The 18,403-nt window shown below is 29.8% G+C and overlaps 2 protein-coding genes across 4 annotated transcripts in view; one reads left to right on the forward strand and one right to left on the reverse strand.

Moving 5' to 3' along the window:
- The window catches only part of nolo (ADAMTS-like no long nerve cord), a 365,417-nt gene that overhangs the window by 38,095 nt on the left and 308,919 nt on the right, over positions 1-18,403 (forward strand). For all 3 annotated transcript variants that reach the window (XM_088200097.1, XM_088200100.1, XM_088200098.1), the window contains exon 3: positions 1,627-1,654. The gene's annotated coding sequence lies outside the window, so the exon portion shown is untranslated. The remainder of the gene's footprint in view (positions 1-1,626; positions 1,655-18,403) is intronic.
- Positions 253-1,515, reverse strand: LOC148228328 (uncharacterized). The gene has a single exon (XM_088200215.1). The coding sequence runs from the start codon at positions 1,513-1,515 to the stop codon at positions 253-255; it is 1,263 nt and encodes a 420-aa protein (XP_088056341.1).

Raw genomic sequence — 18,403 nt, forward strand, 5'->3', positions numbered from 1 at the left:
TATACTTTTAGTGTATTAGTAATATCACTATATTTTCCACAAGTATGTATTATTACAAGTAATGAATAAAACAAAAATATTTTATACTATTACGATTGTTCGTATTAAATATTTTTAATCTATGGCTTCAAACAGCAATCGGCTGAACTACATTTTAATTTAGTATTTCCAGATTTAGATTGACACCTGAAATATAAAATATATGTATGTAAATTATTGTTTGTTTTATAATATATTAGTCTCATTAATATCTTACATTGTAGCTGAAGCCGTTTTCTTAAGAACGGCATGTCTCTTTTGCCTGATTGGTCTCGTTTCTCCTTCTTCCTCCCCGGTGGACCTCTTCACCAAAGTATTTAAGCTGCCCACTCTCGACTTAGACGTCTGAGGATTTAACTTCGAAAGTTTTAAAGGCTTAGCCGGCGGCAGGCCGAACTGGCCTAGCTTAGCATTGATCCTGTCAAATTTACTCTTATTATACTCGGACTTTGTATGTTCGTTCGAGTTTCTATTGTCGAACCATTCGCCGCCAGATTCATCATCAGATTCCAATTTGTACGTAAAAGTGGGTGGTGCGCCTTTTCTTATGTTTCCTTTCGTATCGGCTTTGGTTTCTTCATTATTTCGCTCATTTGCAGGTGACTCATTAGTTGCTCGATCGGCAAACAGCGTAGTCATATTATGCTTATTGATGTAATCGTTGAAGTATTTAACATATTCCTTAAAGTTTTCAGGCATGTTTTTAGTGTATTGTTTAGTAGCTGGATCATAATAGTAATACGTCGAGTTATGATTCTCAGTTTCGTTCAAATGTATATGATGCAAGTTGTGATTATTCATGTACCAATTGTAATAATTCGCGTAGTATTCATTATGGTTATGATGATCATGATTGTGGTGAGTCTCTTCCGATACGGTGGCTTGAGTTAATTGATCGTCTGATTGTTCCGCGGCTTTGGAAGCGGCGATTACATATGCCGTATTCCAAAAGTCGTTATATTTCGATTGTAAAACGTTCAACTCGTTCTCTTCGAGTAGTTTAGGTTCAGAATACGCAGAGTATTCGTTTGTAGTGCTAGTATCCATTTCGTCGCAATGATTCTTGTTGCATTCAAAATACTCGCTATTGTCCACATTTCCGTTGTTTTCTGCGTATGTGATCTTATTATCGATTTCGTCAAGTTTCGTTTTCAACTCTTGGATATGTATGTACAGCTTTTTGGATAAGTCGTACATTTCCCTCACTTCAGGTGTCCATTCGCTTTTCGATGGTTCTTCTTCGTTAATTTGCGAAGAAGCTTCGACCGTCATGTCTTCGATTTTCTCTTCGATGGGTATTTTAGTGTCCCTGTTCTTTAAAATGGTGGTCATTGATTTAAACTCTCCGTCGACTGGCACAAAAGTGGCAAAACACGTGTAACTGCCGTTGAACTTTGTCGCGGGCCAAGTGCTATTGGCAGGATAGAGTAAACCAGTGTCGGGATCTTCGCAATGCACTCCTGGAAAAAGAAACATTAGCTTTTAGTATACAATTTTATAACAATTTCAGTTAATCTTAAATTATAGAATAATGATATATGTACTTACATCTATAATAAATAATCAATATATTTTTTTTTATTTCAGTAGCTGATTTTAGGCGTTAATAATTATGGTGAGTGATTTGAATATACATATATTTTTAGGATAACGATTAATCAGATAACGCAATAAACATTTCAATATATTAATTAAATATTTTTTTCCAAAGTTATATGAATATTAAATAATTTAATATAGACATTATTAATGTCGAACTTTACATTATTATATTCAATCTATTAGATATGAGTAATTTAATATGAACCGTATACCGCGGGATCTAGGGGTTTATTGTGTGTAATTATATAATATCTGTATTATTATTAACAGTAAATATAGTACATATATTATATGTTTAATTATAATATAAATATGTTTTAATGATTTGATTTTCTAATATATATATTTCCCTTATTAGTGCGAGCGTTTTGCTTATTCAGTTAAAAAGATTGTTTGATTAGTTATATATTATAATATAGTTCATTTTGTAATATTTTTATTTGAGTCCATATGGATAAATAAAAAAATTCTAATTAAGGATTATTAAAAAAACCGAATAAATAAAATTTTTACTTCTCTTATTCATGAAAAGATTTTTCTTCGTATGCTTTTACTATTTTTAACAGTACATAATGTACTATACTATACATAAAATGTACTATAAATAAAATAGGAAAATCTCTTAAATTATTACGAAATTTTATATATTATCCAGGTTATTAATAATTGTAGCAAAAATACTTGTAGCTCAGTTAAATCTAAGTAAGATAAAATACATTTAATATTACATTTGATTGATAGATTATAGAAAATTATATGCTTTAGGAAATAATATTTACGATATTATACCATATACCCGAGTTAAAACTTTACATTTTGCGTCTTTACCAAAAATACATGTAAAATATATTGTATTTTAATAAAAGTATCGCAGTAAACATAATTTAGCAAGCTTTTTAAGCTTTGATATATTTCAGTCAGCAAATTTTTTTTTTTTTGTTAGAGGATACTTTCTTTAGACTTTTCTATATTGCTTTTTTAATTCATAAGAGTCCTAGCAAAAGTTCTTATTTGTAGAGATATATAAAAATCACAGCAGAATTATTACAACTTCTGATATATCCAATTATTCTATATTTTTTGTTAAAAAAGTACTATAGGTTTAAAAAAGTTCTTCTGTCAATTCTTTACTTGATTATTTGTTGGAAACAACTTCGGGAAATCGCTAATTGAATATTTTTTTGTGAAATTTTATTTATATGGCACTTCAGTCTTATATACCTTATGTTTTTAAATTTACTCTAGGGTAATTTTACGCTGTTTTCTGAACCCTGATATACATATGTATATTGTGACATGTTAGAATAGTTCATGAGAAAATATCTAAAAAAACAACTCTTATAATATTGTTAGTTTAATTTTATTACTAGTTTATTGAATTTTAACATTTTTAAAATTTATATCATAGCCAGATTTTAAGTATAAAGCAAAACATCTGTTTGCTGAAACAGCAAAAGCTCACATATAGTGAGCTCTGGTGTCATGTAATTTTCACAGCTTATTATGTACGAAATTTCTGGTTATTTCCAGCTTTCAACATTAAATACATAAACTATGGAGCTTTAAAATATTCCTTTAATTGTTTACCATATTGCGTAACATATTGTCTTTTTGAGTTGATTTATACTTTCTTTTTGGACTTTTAAATAATATAATTGACTGTTCTGAGCTATTAAATCAAATGAGCATATATGTATCTTTATATTTTAGTGCTATTATTTATACACTTCACAATTTAAATATATGTGTTATTTAGTTAAATATATATACATATATCGATTAGGAAGATATTTGATAATTTAATTTATATAATTAATATGTTTATTAGCAAACATAATTATAAAAATGCTTAAAAGGCTATGCAATATGGTTGCAATATTTCCATTCATTTTATTTATGATCAACTAAAAATATTGTGATAATTTTACAATTATATAAAGCTAGTTGTTTTTATTTACATGGTAGTAGTCTGTTCTACACTTGTGTTTAAATAATAATCAAACACAAACTCATCATAACTTTTTCGAAAAAAAAATCGCTCGTTTATTTGGTTATGTGAGGGTTATTTTGTGGTGTTTTATAGGGTATATTTTTGATGTTCTAAAAGGTAGTTCATATATTGTTTATATAATCTATTTTAATAAATACGTTTGTAGAAAAACGTTAAGCAGTTTTTATACCATTTTACCACAAAACTTCATACTGTAATCAGGCGCATACCGTGAGATACTTTCCCTTTCGCTCGTTAGCGTGTTAAGTGACGAGAGTGAGTGAGAGATAAGAGCGTGCGTTACATGCGTTACGCACGCCCTCATCTCTCACTCTCTCTCTCGTCACTTAATACGCGAGCGAGTGAAAGGGAAAGTATTTCAGCATACGCGCCTGCTTGTAATAAATTCTAAAATGGATGAAACACTATGGCCAACTTTCAATATTTATATAACTATTGGTTTATTTTGATTCTTACCTCATATTTATATCTTTTTTACTGGTAAGAAAAGTTCTAAGAACAAGGCGCGAGGTTTTGAGCGCAAAGCGTGATATTACAATGACGTAGCGCAAAACATTCGCTAATAATTATTAATATAAAAAATAAAATTACCATTTTATAATAATTTTAAAATATTTTATATAGCAAGTTTCGAAAAATAATTTAGCAATAGTATTCAAAAACAAATTAGAATATATTATAGATATATGATATAAGACATTTATTAAAAATAAACTAATTCGGATGAAATAAAAAAATTAAAATATGTTTGACTGCCATCTATAGTCTATTAAAATATAGTTAAACAAGTTTTAGGAACAGGACCATTTGATTCTTCATTCAAATATTAACTCTACTTTATTATTTAAGGATCTGGGATAATAGTGCTGCATGCATGCAATAAAAATGTTTATTTCTAAAAACAAGAAACGGACGATAAAATATAGATAACGTTTCTGGTATGTAGTTAAAAATTTATATCTTTTCTCGTGTTACTCCATGGAGCTCATTATATTTCGCGCGTTTGTCGCGTCACGTGACGCATACCGTATTTGTGGGCTAAGGATTTTATACTGGTCAAAACTTTATTTTTCTTTGTTTTATTGTACCGTTGCTTGTCATTAGTTACTAAACAACTCACATTATATTTTCCTCGGCGAAGAATAAGTATTCAATTTTGAGACTTATTTAATAACGCAAATACTGCTTTTGGTATTAAATATGTTTTTATATTTGTCTCACTTTAGCGCGATCAATCTTCAATATATATGATAATAAACATCGGAAAAATCAATATGAAAATGGTGTTTTATGTCGGTTCGTTGATGCTTTATATGGATTCTTAACCATTGTATATAAGTATATCTTACCATCGTTAACAGCAGCGACACTACTCCAAACACAAGCCACAAGTGCAACACACAAAAACTTATACATTTCGTATCAAAACTTTCAAAGATTTTTAAAACTTTGCTCCACTTACGAGTAGCTCTATTGGCTCTTCTACGTAGTGACTGACCTCCCTGCTTTTTTGTGTCGCCTTTTATAGTAGTTCATTGTTTTGGCGACACATAGGTACACCGATTCGTGTCATATTTGCTTCCTAGACAATTTCGCAAAAACAAAACGGAAAACAACAAACGATGACCTAATTAGTGATTTATTTCTCTGAATCGACATGCTTTAATGCACGCGTAAACAAAAACAGTGTCTGTGTATGTGTGACTCATTTAAAAAAGGCCGCCCGGGGTGCGAGATAATTAAAGGCGTTTAAATAACGAAACGTATCCAACAATTGTTTGAGATAAAATCTCATCAAGTGTCCGGACCGCCCCCGGTCAGGCTAAATAGGGTTAAGAACCGTGCGGGGTTAAATTAACCCGATAATCTAGTGAGGTCATAATTTATAACGCCCCTATGTTGTATGTGTTTTTCGGCTCGTTTGTGATACACGTTGACTTTGTGTAGAGATTGGCCCATAAAAATAGATATATATTTTAATAAGGATTAACAACACATATAGAATGGGGAAATATATTTTGAAGGGTGAAAATTATGTAAATTATGCAACGAAAATTATTATTAATAACCAGTTAAGAAATATATCGTACTTAAAATTTCTTGTTAAAATTATTTTTAGTTTTGTTTTAATCTGTAATTGAAATATTCAAGCAAAAAATAATTTAAGAAAAGCAATTATATCAACATTAACATATTTTTAATTGCTCAGTCGAATATATCCTCAAATTATACGACTACAAAAATGTTACTCCTGTGGCGTCCACACATAGGTGACCACGTTTGAAATGGTCTTTGTCTCAAAACTTGTGTTAATTTACTGTTACCAAAATGATCATCCATCAAAACACAATAGCGTAAAGCGTAAAGGATGGATCATATAGCCCTGGTTACGACCATAAAAAATCGCATAAATAACACGAGTTTTGTTCTTACAGTAAATATTCTCCGTCATTGAGAGAATATTTCTTTGTTGCGAAATGGTCACGGATATAATATATCACCGGATCCACAAGATTCCTGTTGCAATGCAATACGACATTGGACAATGCCCATCAAGCGAATGTCACTTTCTGCAGTGATTGGCTGGATTATCGCTGCATAATTGTGATTGGTCAGCTAGTTTTAAGGCTCTGGATACCTAAGCCTGGACTCCGATGAGGAGAGGGCAGTCACAAGCAGCCACTCGAAGAGCCCCCCCGCCCACATACAACTGCCTGCTACAAAAACTCAATCTAGACTAAATACTGATATTTGTTTTATGTATAATATAATTCTAATATAAACATGATTACCATAATTTTAATTGGGTAATTTATATTTTATAATTATCTCAATAGTCACAAATGTATGTATATGAATCCATAATTTTAATTAACGGGTTTCTACATCAGTGTACAGTATAACATCTACTACACGTAATATACCCACCATTAAGTTATGCCATTAAAGCTCTCTTCTCGGCGATACGCAAGTATTTACGAGTGACAGGTATAATCCCTCGAATTCGGCATCCCCGCTAATCCTGCAAACAATTTACGGATTAAGGCTCATATTTATGTTGAACCACTTGACAATGGCGTGTTAAACACAAGAACAACAACAACACCGACGAAACGGCTGCGCCACAACGACAACAACTTTATTAGCGCCATCCCCCGATGTGGGTACCTTTTCATTCCGCCTCATCCATAATGATACGGCGACTGTGTTTATAACTGAATTATGTATACATATACACACTATGTATAATATAGATGTTTCGTTGATTGTCGGAATATTAGCAATGTAATTAAATGTGTTATAAGATGTGCCAGTCTTAATATATCTCGCCTCAGTCGCAATACATCAGATACAGTCAAAATCTACGTTCAAAATTAAGTGGTATATTTACATATACATATTATACTTAATAAGAGTGGCTGCTTGTGACAGCCCTCTCCTTATCAGAGTCCAGGCTTAAGTATCCAGGGCTGCAAAGCTTGCTGACCAATCACAATCATGCAGCGATCATCCAGCCAATAGATGTACTCGTTCCTTAGAACAGCGAAATAGGTATACGCCTTTAAAAAGCGACATTTCCTTGATGGGCATTGTCCAAGGTCGTGTACTGCAACGAGAATCTTGTCGATCCGGTAATTTATTATATCCGTGACAGTTTCGCAACAAAGAAATATTCTTTCAACGACAGAGATTTACAGTAGGAACAAAACTCGTGATCATTATGGATTTTTTTATGGTCGTAACGAGGGCTGTGTGGTCCCAATCTTCTCGTTATTGTATTGTTTCCTTGTTGGTGGGTGATCATTTTGGTCACAGTAAATTAACGTGAGTTTTAAGAATATGATCCCACAAGAGTTTATATTTATATAATATGTCATTATTTACACACTGATTTTATTCCTGTATCTTTTTACTTACTTAGTAGGTGTTGATTTTGTTTACCCCTTTTTAACGTATTTGGGTAACGGCTGTAATGCCAAAATATTAGATTCATAATAAATAAATTTATTTTGTAGACACTGACTGCATTTATGTATGTAATTCCTATTTTCTCCGATCGTCATGTGTGTAAGTTTGTTTTGTAGCAAAAACTGATTTGAGCACTACGATTTTTTTGCTTTTAATTTGACAATTAATTCAAATAAAACATTTTTTTTATCATAAATTTAAACTACGGTGCTATAAAAAAATAGTGTTAATAGTTTAGTTGTCCAATAAAAGATTATATTTTGATTAATAATAATTACAATTTTATTATTTAATTTATTATTTTCTTAGCTTATCTAAAGAATATAATAATAAAGAAGCAAAAATGAATTCTAATACTATTGTACTATAATAAAAAATAACATTTTGTTATAAAATTAACATAAAAATATTAAATGTTAAAATATTTAGTTAAAAGAAAAGAAATAAGCGTACTACATTGTTTGTTTTCCACCTTTTTTGAAACCGCGTAGTAAATTGTAAAATATTTTAATTAAAATTAAACTTCAAAAGGGATATAATTAGTATTTTATTTATAGAAAACGGTTTTGTTTTAATTCATAAAGGGTTAATAAATAAATTTATGTGATGTATATATGTATATTTATATATATATTTATTTATATATATTTATATATATATATATATATATATATATATATATATATATATATATATATATATATATATATATTTATATATATATATTTATTTATATATATATATATATATATATATATATATATATATATATATATATATATATATATATATTTATATATATATATTTATTTATATATATATATATATATATATATATATATATATATATATATATATATATATATATATATATATATATATATATTTATATTAGCGATACAAACAGATACGTTTGATACAAATATTGATATTGCTTTTAATTCCTCGTCGCCGTGAATTCAATATATAACGTCCAACGAGACGTTCATGTAAATTTAATATATTGTATATTATATATTCTCCGTTAACCCAGATATGAAATATTAAGGTCCTTATTAAAGTACCGTGTCCTATTATATGATACTTCACGGCGCCCATCTTTTGGAATAAATTAGTTTAATAAACTAGTTTTTGGTAGCCGCAGGTATGCGCCCATGATGTATGGCTATTTGATAACGCTAATTGATAGTTGACACTGAACAAGAATCAATTTGTTCACCGTTCATAATCGAAAACGCTCTATATAATTTTATAAAGCAAGCTTCGACGTATTATCTTACACGGCTACAGGATGGTTTAAGTGTATTGTATTTATTTATGGAAAAAATATTTATTATTAACTCAATATGTATATTTATTTAGATACAAGCTATTTCTGTACGTGAAGTATGAATGTTATATTACGGTTCTCTTCCGGCGTCAAAACCGAATTGTGGGTTAAAAATTTACGTTTAATCCAATGTGCGGTTAAATTCATACCTGAATACGATTTATGTACATTTATTAATACGATATGTATTAAATTGTTAAATTCTTTTTGAACACGGTGCTTGCGAGAAGAGTACGTATCTTTTTACCTGTCATACATAGTTTGAGTTATAACACAATTTTTTTAACGAGACCTTAATAGACGGTGGGTTTTTAAAAGGAAAAATTAAATTGTTGAATGATAAATGTTGCATGTGGTTGAAGAGGAGTGTAATTAAACGGTAAAGACTAAATCAGACATTAATAATGAAATTTTAATATCATTGGATAAAAGTTAAGTAAAAAAGTCGACATCGGAATCTTGAGCTGAAATATTAATACAAATTGTTATATAATATAATAAGTATATAAAAGTTTTGATTCTCTCGAATTATCGCAAAAAGCTTTTCAAGCTCTTTTTTTGAGAGGAAATCAGAGGCACATATTTTATCTCCATTCTCTTCATTGTGTGTATTATTTATGTTTATTGTTCGCTCTTAGCGAAATGCTTCCTATTCCTCTCAGTTTATATTTTTCAAAATCCTTGTGAGTTATGTCATCATAATAAACGATTTAGTGGTTTATTTTTTACGTGTTAATAACATTAAAATTAATCTAAATTATAATATCATATAATATCTAACTTCGAGTTAATTCAAATAATTCAAAGAAAAATCCAACTAGTAAAGCAAAGTATATTACAATAAAAAATGTGAAACATATACAAAAAGCTATAAAAAAATTTCGTTAGATTTTTATGGCATATTTTTCGTTAATATTAAATGCTTGATTTTTAAAGTTAAGTTATAAAATTTAATTTTTTTATTCATTTTAATTTTTTTTAAAGGTATTATATTATCTTTTTTAAGAATCTTATATATAATTGTTATATTTAATTCATTGCAATGAATGTGCCGCATACAAAAATTTGATGATCTGGAAAAAATCTCTCATCTTAACATCAACTATTTCGAAAAGTACCTTCTCAATATTATAAATATCGTCATTTACAAAATAAATTAAATGATAGTAACCATTAAGCATAAGTTTCTTAATAATCTGGATACTAGCCACTGAGACACTTGGTACTTTAACGCAGTAGAGTGGTTAAGTCATGCTCTCAAATGGAAAACCTGCACTGGAAGTTGACAAGTGTCTGATTTAACATTTACAGTGTATATATCTGCTCATTTAAATTAACTGAACATACATCTCCAGTATGGAAATCAGTTAATGAATTGAATTTTTCAGACAATGTTGGCCTTTGAAATTAAACCTATCTGAGAATAAGAACAGTGACTTAATTTACTTTGTCTGAACAAAGCCACATAAACATAAAAATATATATACATATATGCGGCTTTAATTGCTGTATTAGTACATACATGACTTTCAGATTAGATTTACTTTTTTTTAAAAACAGCAATTGTATTTCAGTATATTTGCTCTATAAACTCTATATATGGGCCCTAATTTTTTTGTCGGACAATGCGGCACAGCAAATCAAAAATGTTAGACACCATTGTAGTAAATAATCACCAAAAATTATGTTTGTTTAAGCAATATATTGATATTATTTTGAGTGGGTTCAGTCTTATGCTCTTAGTTTTATAAAAAGTACATATCATAATTTGTATGGTGTAATATTTTCAAGCCCAAATCTCATAGCATTCTTAGCTTCCAAAATGGAGCATAACATAAATTTCATGCAATGCTCTTGAGTGCTTTGTGATTTATAACTTCGTCATGACAGTCTTTTGTCATTTGAGGTGAACAACTTGTCATACGATTCGTCTCGTTAAAAAAGGGATCACTGTAGCGATGACAACGCCGAAACGTCAACATTGAACTACGTTTGTTGCAGTAGAAATGCATTGTTTGTATTGCAGTTGAAAGAGGGTAGCAGTAACACAGGGATCCACGCTAATAAGGCACCGTCGAGGTTCAAAAGGATGCCTTCTCGTATTCTTCTCCTTTTCTCACATGCATATACATATATGATATATAAAATTAACGCGAACATTTGTTGAATGTCTAATTGTCTGATTGAAAAGTAGAACTGAAATATACGATGGTTTTCTTAGAAATTCATTGGCTGTGGGGTTCTGCGAAAAACAATATTGCCGACCAATTATTTTGAAATATTCAACGCGAAATTGAGCCGAATCGCGGAATGTTCAATAATGCAGCAGAGAAAGAGAAATCCTATCGATTCAATATAATTTAATAATAAATAAGCGATTGCTGCGCGCGAGAAAGTCTAGCAAGTACCTGTTATTTGCTAAATTTATAATAAAGTTTAGTCATAATATATTCATGAAGACCCCTAATACAGTTATTTAGAAATTTTAATAATTCCGCTAAGCATCTACTCTAATATTTATTATATAAAATAAAGTAGACGTGGTATATAATTAATCGTGAGAATTACAATATTAATATTAAATTAGCAATGTTGTAGAAAATATTTTAGGGCTAGTTATAAATACGCCACCCACACTTTAAAATGCAGGAAGGGTAATATAATATTTATATTAATAATATATACGCAGTAATATACATACACGATACCCTTATATACCTAAATATAGCTTAACCTCATAAACTGAAAGTCATAAAACATGATGGGCACTTGTCAAATTAACCGCTGGCTCAATAACGATTTTTGATCACCAATCAACTTGAAAAATATATATGCTTTCATGCAATATAAAGGGCGTGTCACTATTGTTTTTACAAGAGACATAATAAATGCGTAATTTTGTCTTTTATAAAAATTAGTGATACATTTTTTTGTAGACAATTAAGATTAAGCGCTACAAAGAAAACAGTAACGACGTCACATTCGCACATGTCATTTTAGCTACCATTTCTAGTTCAAATATGTAATTTACTACTTTTGTATTAAAAGTTGGAAGTTGGGCTGAACAGCGATGTGTTGATAACCGATTATGTGCTACTGCAATACGTAAAGACAAGATACTGAAAATCTTTTATGTAGCCTTTAAATTTGTAATAATAGGATAAATAAAATTAATTATAATATATAATTAATGAGTTTCAATTTATATCGGGATATACATATATGTACATATATACATACAACTTTTTTGCACTTGTGACAAATTAAAGCAATTGTGACATTTTGTCGTGATTTTTAAATTAAAAGTAAAATTTTATTAAATTTACTTTAAATTCAAATTACATTCACGCAGTGCCTTAATTAATGTAAAATACATATAATACATATTTTTCTAATATAATTTGAAATATTAAAATTTTAGATATTTATATTTATTTTAATATAAATGTCCACATTTTTTTCAAATGTGTTTTTTTTTGATATTATTATTACTGGACGGTTAAAGTCGAACAAATTTTGGGAAATTATTGCAGTTAGCCATAAATTAAAATAAATTACATTTACGCAAATAACGATAGTTACTGTTTTGTGCAGATGCGTCTAAAATAAATTATTTAAGAAGGGCATTATAATACAGGGGATATTCACACCTATTTTTATAATAATATTCGTGTCTCATCCTTTGTATTTACATGCACTATGTTACATTGAAAATAAATAACGGACTCTTATCTAATTGTAAGTAGAATTTATAAGGGCCATAGCGTGGAATTAATTCGATCCGGATTCGTCGTTAATTGGAATGATTTCTTCTCCTCTCACAGGATTTATTCCAAACATAAACATTACCTACTCCTACGTCTATCCCACGATTGCATGTTAAGTTTCATTAACGAATGACCCTAGTCATCACGGTTAAAATTCGGCGTCGGAATATACATAATTAGTGTCACGAACGTTTATGCCTATTTATGTGCTTACGTTTATTTTCGTTAATGAAATGCTAAATCGGAGCTATGCGGCCAGGCATTGCATAAATTAGACCTAGGTATAAATTTTACGCGGTATATGGAATATCTTGCGCGTCAATTGTCCGATAAACCGAGTGGGACTGATTAATGGGGATCAACCCGAAATCGATTCAGTGACAGCCAATTCAGCCGAGCTTATCTTACACCCTCGGTTAATAAATTGAATGCCCAAAGGATTCCTTAAGGACGCTAACCGACGAGGTTACGCAGGCCTCGTTACCGAAATGAATCATTTGGGGATTTAGCGTAAATGTAGATATAGGTATTATATAAAAATATCAGTAGCTGAGAGGCTAATGGTGCAATATCTATGATAGTAGTAGTGGGTTATTTTTATTATTATACATTTTACTAAATTAACTATATAATTGTGTATAAAAGTATTCGCCTAATATAGTATATTATTATCTAGTTATATTTTGTCTATACATGCGTATATAGTAATACAAAAAAATTGCCAGGGATTTAAATCTTACTATACATATAAACACCTTTGTTAAATACCCCTTTTGGCCAGATCAGTGATTTAGGAAAATATAAATTGGCTAACATTACTAAATTAAACTGTACTAATCAAATTGTCTCTGTTTATTATTAATTATAAAACGGTAAAATTCACCTTTCCAAATTATATATTTTCCCTACAATTTCAACAAACGTTATCTACTTTTAGGTTTAATTATAAAATTGTTTAACTATATCCTGTGTCTGAAAGCCGCGTTGGAGCCCTCTTGTTTGGGGAATTTCTGATAAGCACCTTAGCATGTAAATATTTGTAATGGGAGCATTTTAGAACTTTGCCAGTGTACATGAATGTCAGAAGCCAGAGTCAGTGTCAGTGGCGTCCATAGTAATACTGCTATATTAAAGTTTGGCTGTGCAACAGCCGCTGTCTCTAAAAATTAATTAAAATTCCACGATCGAAAAAATCGCGAGCCGCCCCTGCCACGCGCTAATCTATGGCGGACTGCGGTGTCGAATTTGCATATCAGATTCCGACGTAATTTACGACCGATTTTTTTTAAAATGGATCAGAATTCTATTGTATTAATATTAAATTTGTATGATACGCGTGCCTTTTATCTTAGTTAGAAACCCTTAAAATTATTTATTGAGTTTTGACCATTTTTTTAATATAAAATACCTCGCTAATCATTGTTTTTCAAACATTTACTTTGAAACATTATTAAAAATATTTTTTAATTTGATTATAATGTACGTCGATATATGTACATATACTAACTATTTCAGTAATTTCAAGCATAGTTTTAAGCTGTATAATATAATTATGAATTTTTTATTCAAAAATGTTATATTTTCTATATAAGAATCGCTATAAAAAAATATTTATTTATTTTTACAATTTTTTATTATTACTTAGAAACTCTAATTTTAATATTTTAATATTCAATTAGCAAATTATTCGTTTATTTATAAAGTATTTGATGTTGTAATATTTGTCTTACTATATTTTATAAATATATATATCGCACTTACAGCGTATTTCAATAACACAGATAGTCCAGGTAGCAACCACTCTTGGAAGTTGGAGAGTATTCGCTTGAGTGTTCAAGTTGAATTATCATCGGCTATTACTCTAGCGTTTCTTGTCAAATCTCTGGAGCTTCTCCCTTCACTTTTTTGTCTATCTATCCCTCTATCTGTCTGCTTGGGACAGCTCTGTTGAATCGCAGATGAGAATGTTACCGAGCCAATTGCATCGCCTCTTGGGCACAATCATGAAAGGTTTTTTAGGTTGTAAAAGTGAAACTCGGCGATCGTTGACAACAAGGAAAAATAACAATAGTCCTTTTCCGCAAAATAATTGTCTATCGCGCATCTCTTCTAAACAAATATTATTTTTTCTGGGTTATTACGAGTGATTAACGTCTTAAAAGGATGTACTCATAGGTAGTATATAAAATATTAGCAATTATAAATACATCATTGTCCCAATGCATCTTATTATTTTTGTTGGAATACTGATTAGAATAACATTTAAATTAATTGTGCAGGTAGTTGAAACACCCACAAAAGCATAGTAATAACATCAAATAAAATAACAAGTTTATATTTATAATAAGTCACATTTTTATTATAGAAAAGTATTTATTCATAAATGTTTTGCTTTTGATTCCAACAAAGTTCACTTTATAAATAATTTTACGGTAGAAAATAAGAAAGAATTCAAAAATAGATTCACGCGATTAAAATTCCGGTTATGTTAATGAAATTATTGCTAAGTTCAAATTAATCTATTTTTAATTTGAGAAATATCTACATTCAATAAATAAGTTGTTTTAAAATTATTGGATTATTAGTATTATTATAAAATGGCTTAAGAGGTGAATTTAGATACTGTTTCTAACGAAGACCTATCTTTTTCACAAAATCTACTCAATGTTATTGGTCTAATATATTCGTGAATTAAAAACAAAAATTGCGATACTTTGAAAACGGTAGTAAAAGTGTGTAATTTTTATTAAAAAAATGTTGAAATGTGGACAAAAAATATGAATAATAATTTCGTCCTATATTATTATCTGAAATTAAAAAATTATATGTAGAACAGTTGTACAAAAAAAAAATATATATTAACCAGCACGATAGACGAGTGGTATAGGTCGCTGACTTATGACATGAAATACCTGGGATTCTTACAATTTTTATTGTATCTGGGAGATTGTTATTAAGTTATAATTCCAATTGAGCATTACAGATTTGTTTAACTTATCTTTCTGATTTGATGAATAAATATCCTAATTCAAATCGATATTGAAAATTATCTAATAGGTAATATATTGTATATATTCAATACAAAAAAAATACTTTTCTTAAATACTCTCACGTTACTTAGTAGATATGTATTTGTAAAAAAGAAAAGGAACAACTAACAGTATCATCATTAGTCAATGTTTATATACACACACAAAAGTGTCTATTTATATAAAACAAACACTCAAAATGTACGCTTGAACTTTTAAAAACAGCGTTCTTAAGATCATATATCAAATATTTTTATGTTTTCGTTAAATTCTAAATAAAATCTGTTAACAGTTAAAATTGTGTTAAAAATAAAATTTAAGTTTATATTAGATATATTTGCTTGCGCGGCACAATTTTTTGGAGATTAATTTAAGAAACTGCTAAATAGACTATTATATGATTAACTTAGAACAAACGTTTACACAAAAATGCTAGAAATTAATTGGTTACTGTCGATATACATTAGTACTTTTTTTATATACATTTGTATTGTCAGTGATTTTAATATTATATAGCTGTATTCGATTTAATATTACTCAGTAATACACGAACTAGCAGCTAGCAGCACTGTTATAGATTCGGTAAAAATAAACACTGTGTAAGTAGAGTATGATGCAAATCAATTATTTGCTCACCAGGGACTAATCGAAGCATACAGGGTCAAGTCCCAAGCTTGTGAGCATTTATGGGGCAAGGTAAATATGTAAAATCGATTTAGACCGCATAGCAAATCTTATATGTACATATGAAAACAATAAACGTTTTCATACATACATGTTATACATATCTATGTATTATATATGTATGTACAAATGTGCTTGAAATATTAAAAAAAACTGTAGCATAGCAGATACAGATAAACTAGTATAAGAGGCCTTAAACATCAAAAGTATTGACGTTTTATCATGGCATGAAAGTTATTTTTTCAAGTGCCAGGTACGAACTGGAAAAATCTCAATAAAAGCACCGATATTTCATGATGTTGATTCGACATGGAAACTTTAAAATAAAATATTCGTATGAGTAAATATTAATGTTTAGAAAGAAGTAATGTAATAATTGGTGTATTTAGTCATTATCTTTAATATTGTTTAAAATACCTGTTTTATTATTTTTATTACTTTAAATATTATATGATTAATGTGTCACTACTATGACAATGATGTCATAGTAGTGACACATTAATCACATCAAATATTATTATTAGTCATTGAATAGATTTTCAATTAAAAACAAATAACATTGTTACTGTTTACATTCTGTACACTAACTTAATAGCTCAGCAGAAGCACGCTTACAATAATAACTTTATTAAGCGCTATATATTTACATTTTGTTCGTCATCATATCACGCCAAAAAAATGCTTTTATCTATGGTAAAATAATAATGAAAAATAGAAGCAGTAAACAAGCGACACGTTTTAACGTCGCAGTAAACGCTAATAGGTCACGCGCCGCCTCTGTTGCACTGGCACTGCTGCTGCGGAATTTTGCAATCGTTTGCGCACGTACCGGCATCAATTTCCATATTTCCGCGCAAATTTGGTACGGCGGCGCCAATTTCGCACGTAGATAGTCGCTATTGAATATATCCGCGTACGTGACGGCTACGATCCGTAGATGCGCCGTAGCAATGATGTATGCGAGTGACGCGTGACGGGACGATTCAGACCGTTTTGTGTAAATATGATACGACAACGAATACAATACACGTCGGAGCGATTGGCGATGAAAGCCCAATTTTGGGTAATGTTTCATGAAACGAAAAAACGCCTATTTGCTAATACACAATACATGTATACAAATGCGTAAACTAATAGCTTTATTAATTTTTGGTTGTATAATTTAATCTATATCTGACGACTACTTATCTTTGTAATTCTCAATTACCATTTTGATTTAAGTGATCTTAGGTCTCTTTCCGCAGGAAAGGAAACTTATGCTATTAGTTCTATTGAGTCAACTAATAGGGTTTGACGGAGGCGTAATTTCGGGTTTTTAACTTCTTTGAGTGGCATTCTTTTGTGCGAGTCTTTAGGAATAAGCTGTTATATTTATGGGATTTTTAGACGTGCGTTGGTGTTATGAGTATTTTATTTTATCATATGTGAAGTTGTTTTTGTGAAGATAATAATTTAAAAATAAGTTCTCCCATTTCTTTATATTATATGTCGGTGTTTTCTTGCATTTATTATTATTTTATTAATTTATTTAGTTAATATATCTATTTTTAAACTAAATAATTTTTAACTAAACATACATATAATACATAATATAAACATAAACAGAAAATAAAAAAAGATTTTATATTATTTAAGGGTTTGTTAACTCTAAGGGGGGTGACTTCGCAACCAGTGGAAACTAGTGAAAATGTTATTAGATTATATTACAAATATTGCGGCTACTATGATAGTGAAATCGTTATTCTCCGACCGGTGGTGGAGAATTTGGCTCAGGGATGTTGTCAGTGGAAGATTCTCAGAAGGCTTGTAGGTGGCAGTGACAGTGTTGCGAGGCTGAACCCTCTCTGTTGCGGTACTCGTATGGTAGTGTCCCTCTGAGGATGTGAGCGCCCATGACAGTATGTCGGTGGACGAGCGTCTGCTGGTCTCTGAGTTTCTGCCGGAGTCTGCGAGTGACTGCTTGTGACTGCCC

Source organism: Plectrocnemia conspersa, unplaced genomic scaffold (genome assembly GCF_051122295.1).
Source record: "Plectrocnemia conspersa isolate PC_06_02 unplaced genomic scaffold, ASM5112229v1 ptg000012l, whole genome shotgun sequence".
NCBI lineage: Eukaryota > Metazoa > Arthropoda > Insecta > Trichoptera > Polycentropodidae > Plectrocnemia > Plectrocnemia conspersa.

Bases quoted from the DNA above. Each gene is read 5' to 3' on its own strand.
- LOC148228328 (XM_088200215.1), bottom strand. From the start codon at position 1,515: ATGTTTCTTTTTCCAGGAGTGCATTGCGAAGATCCCGACACTGGTTTA.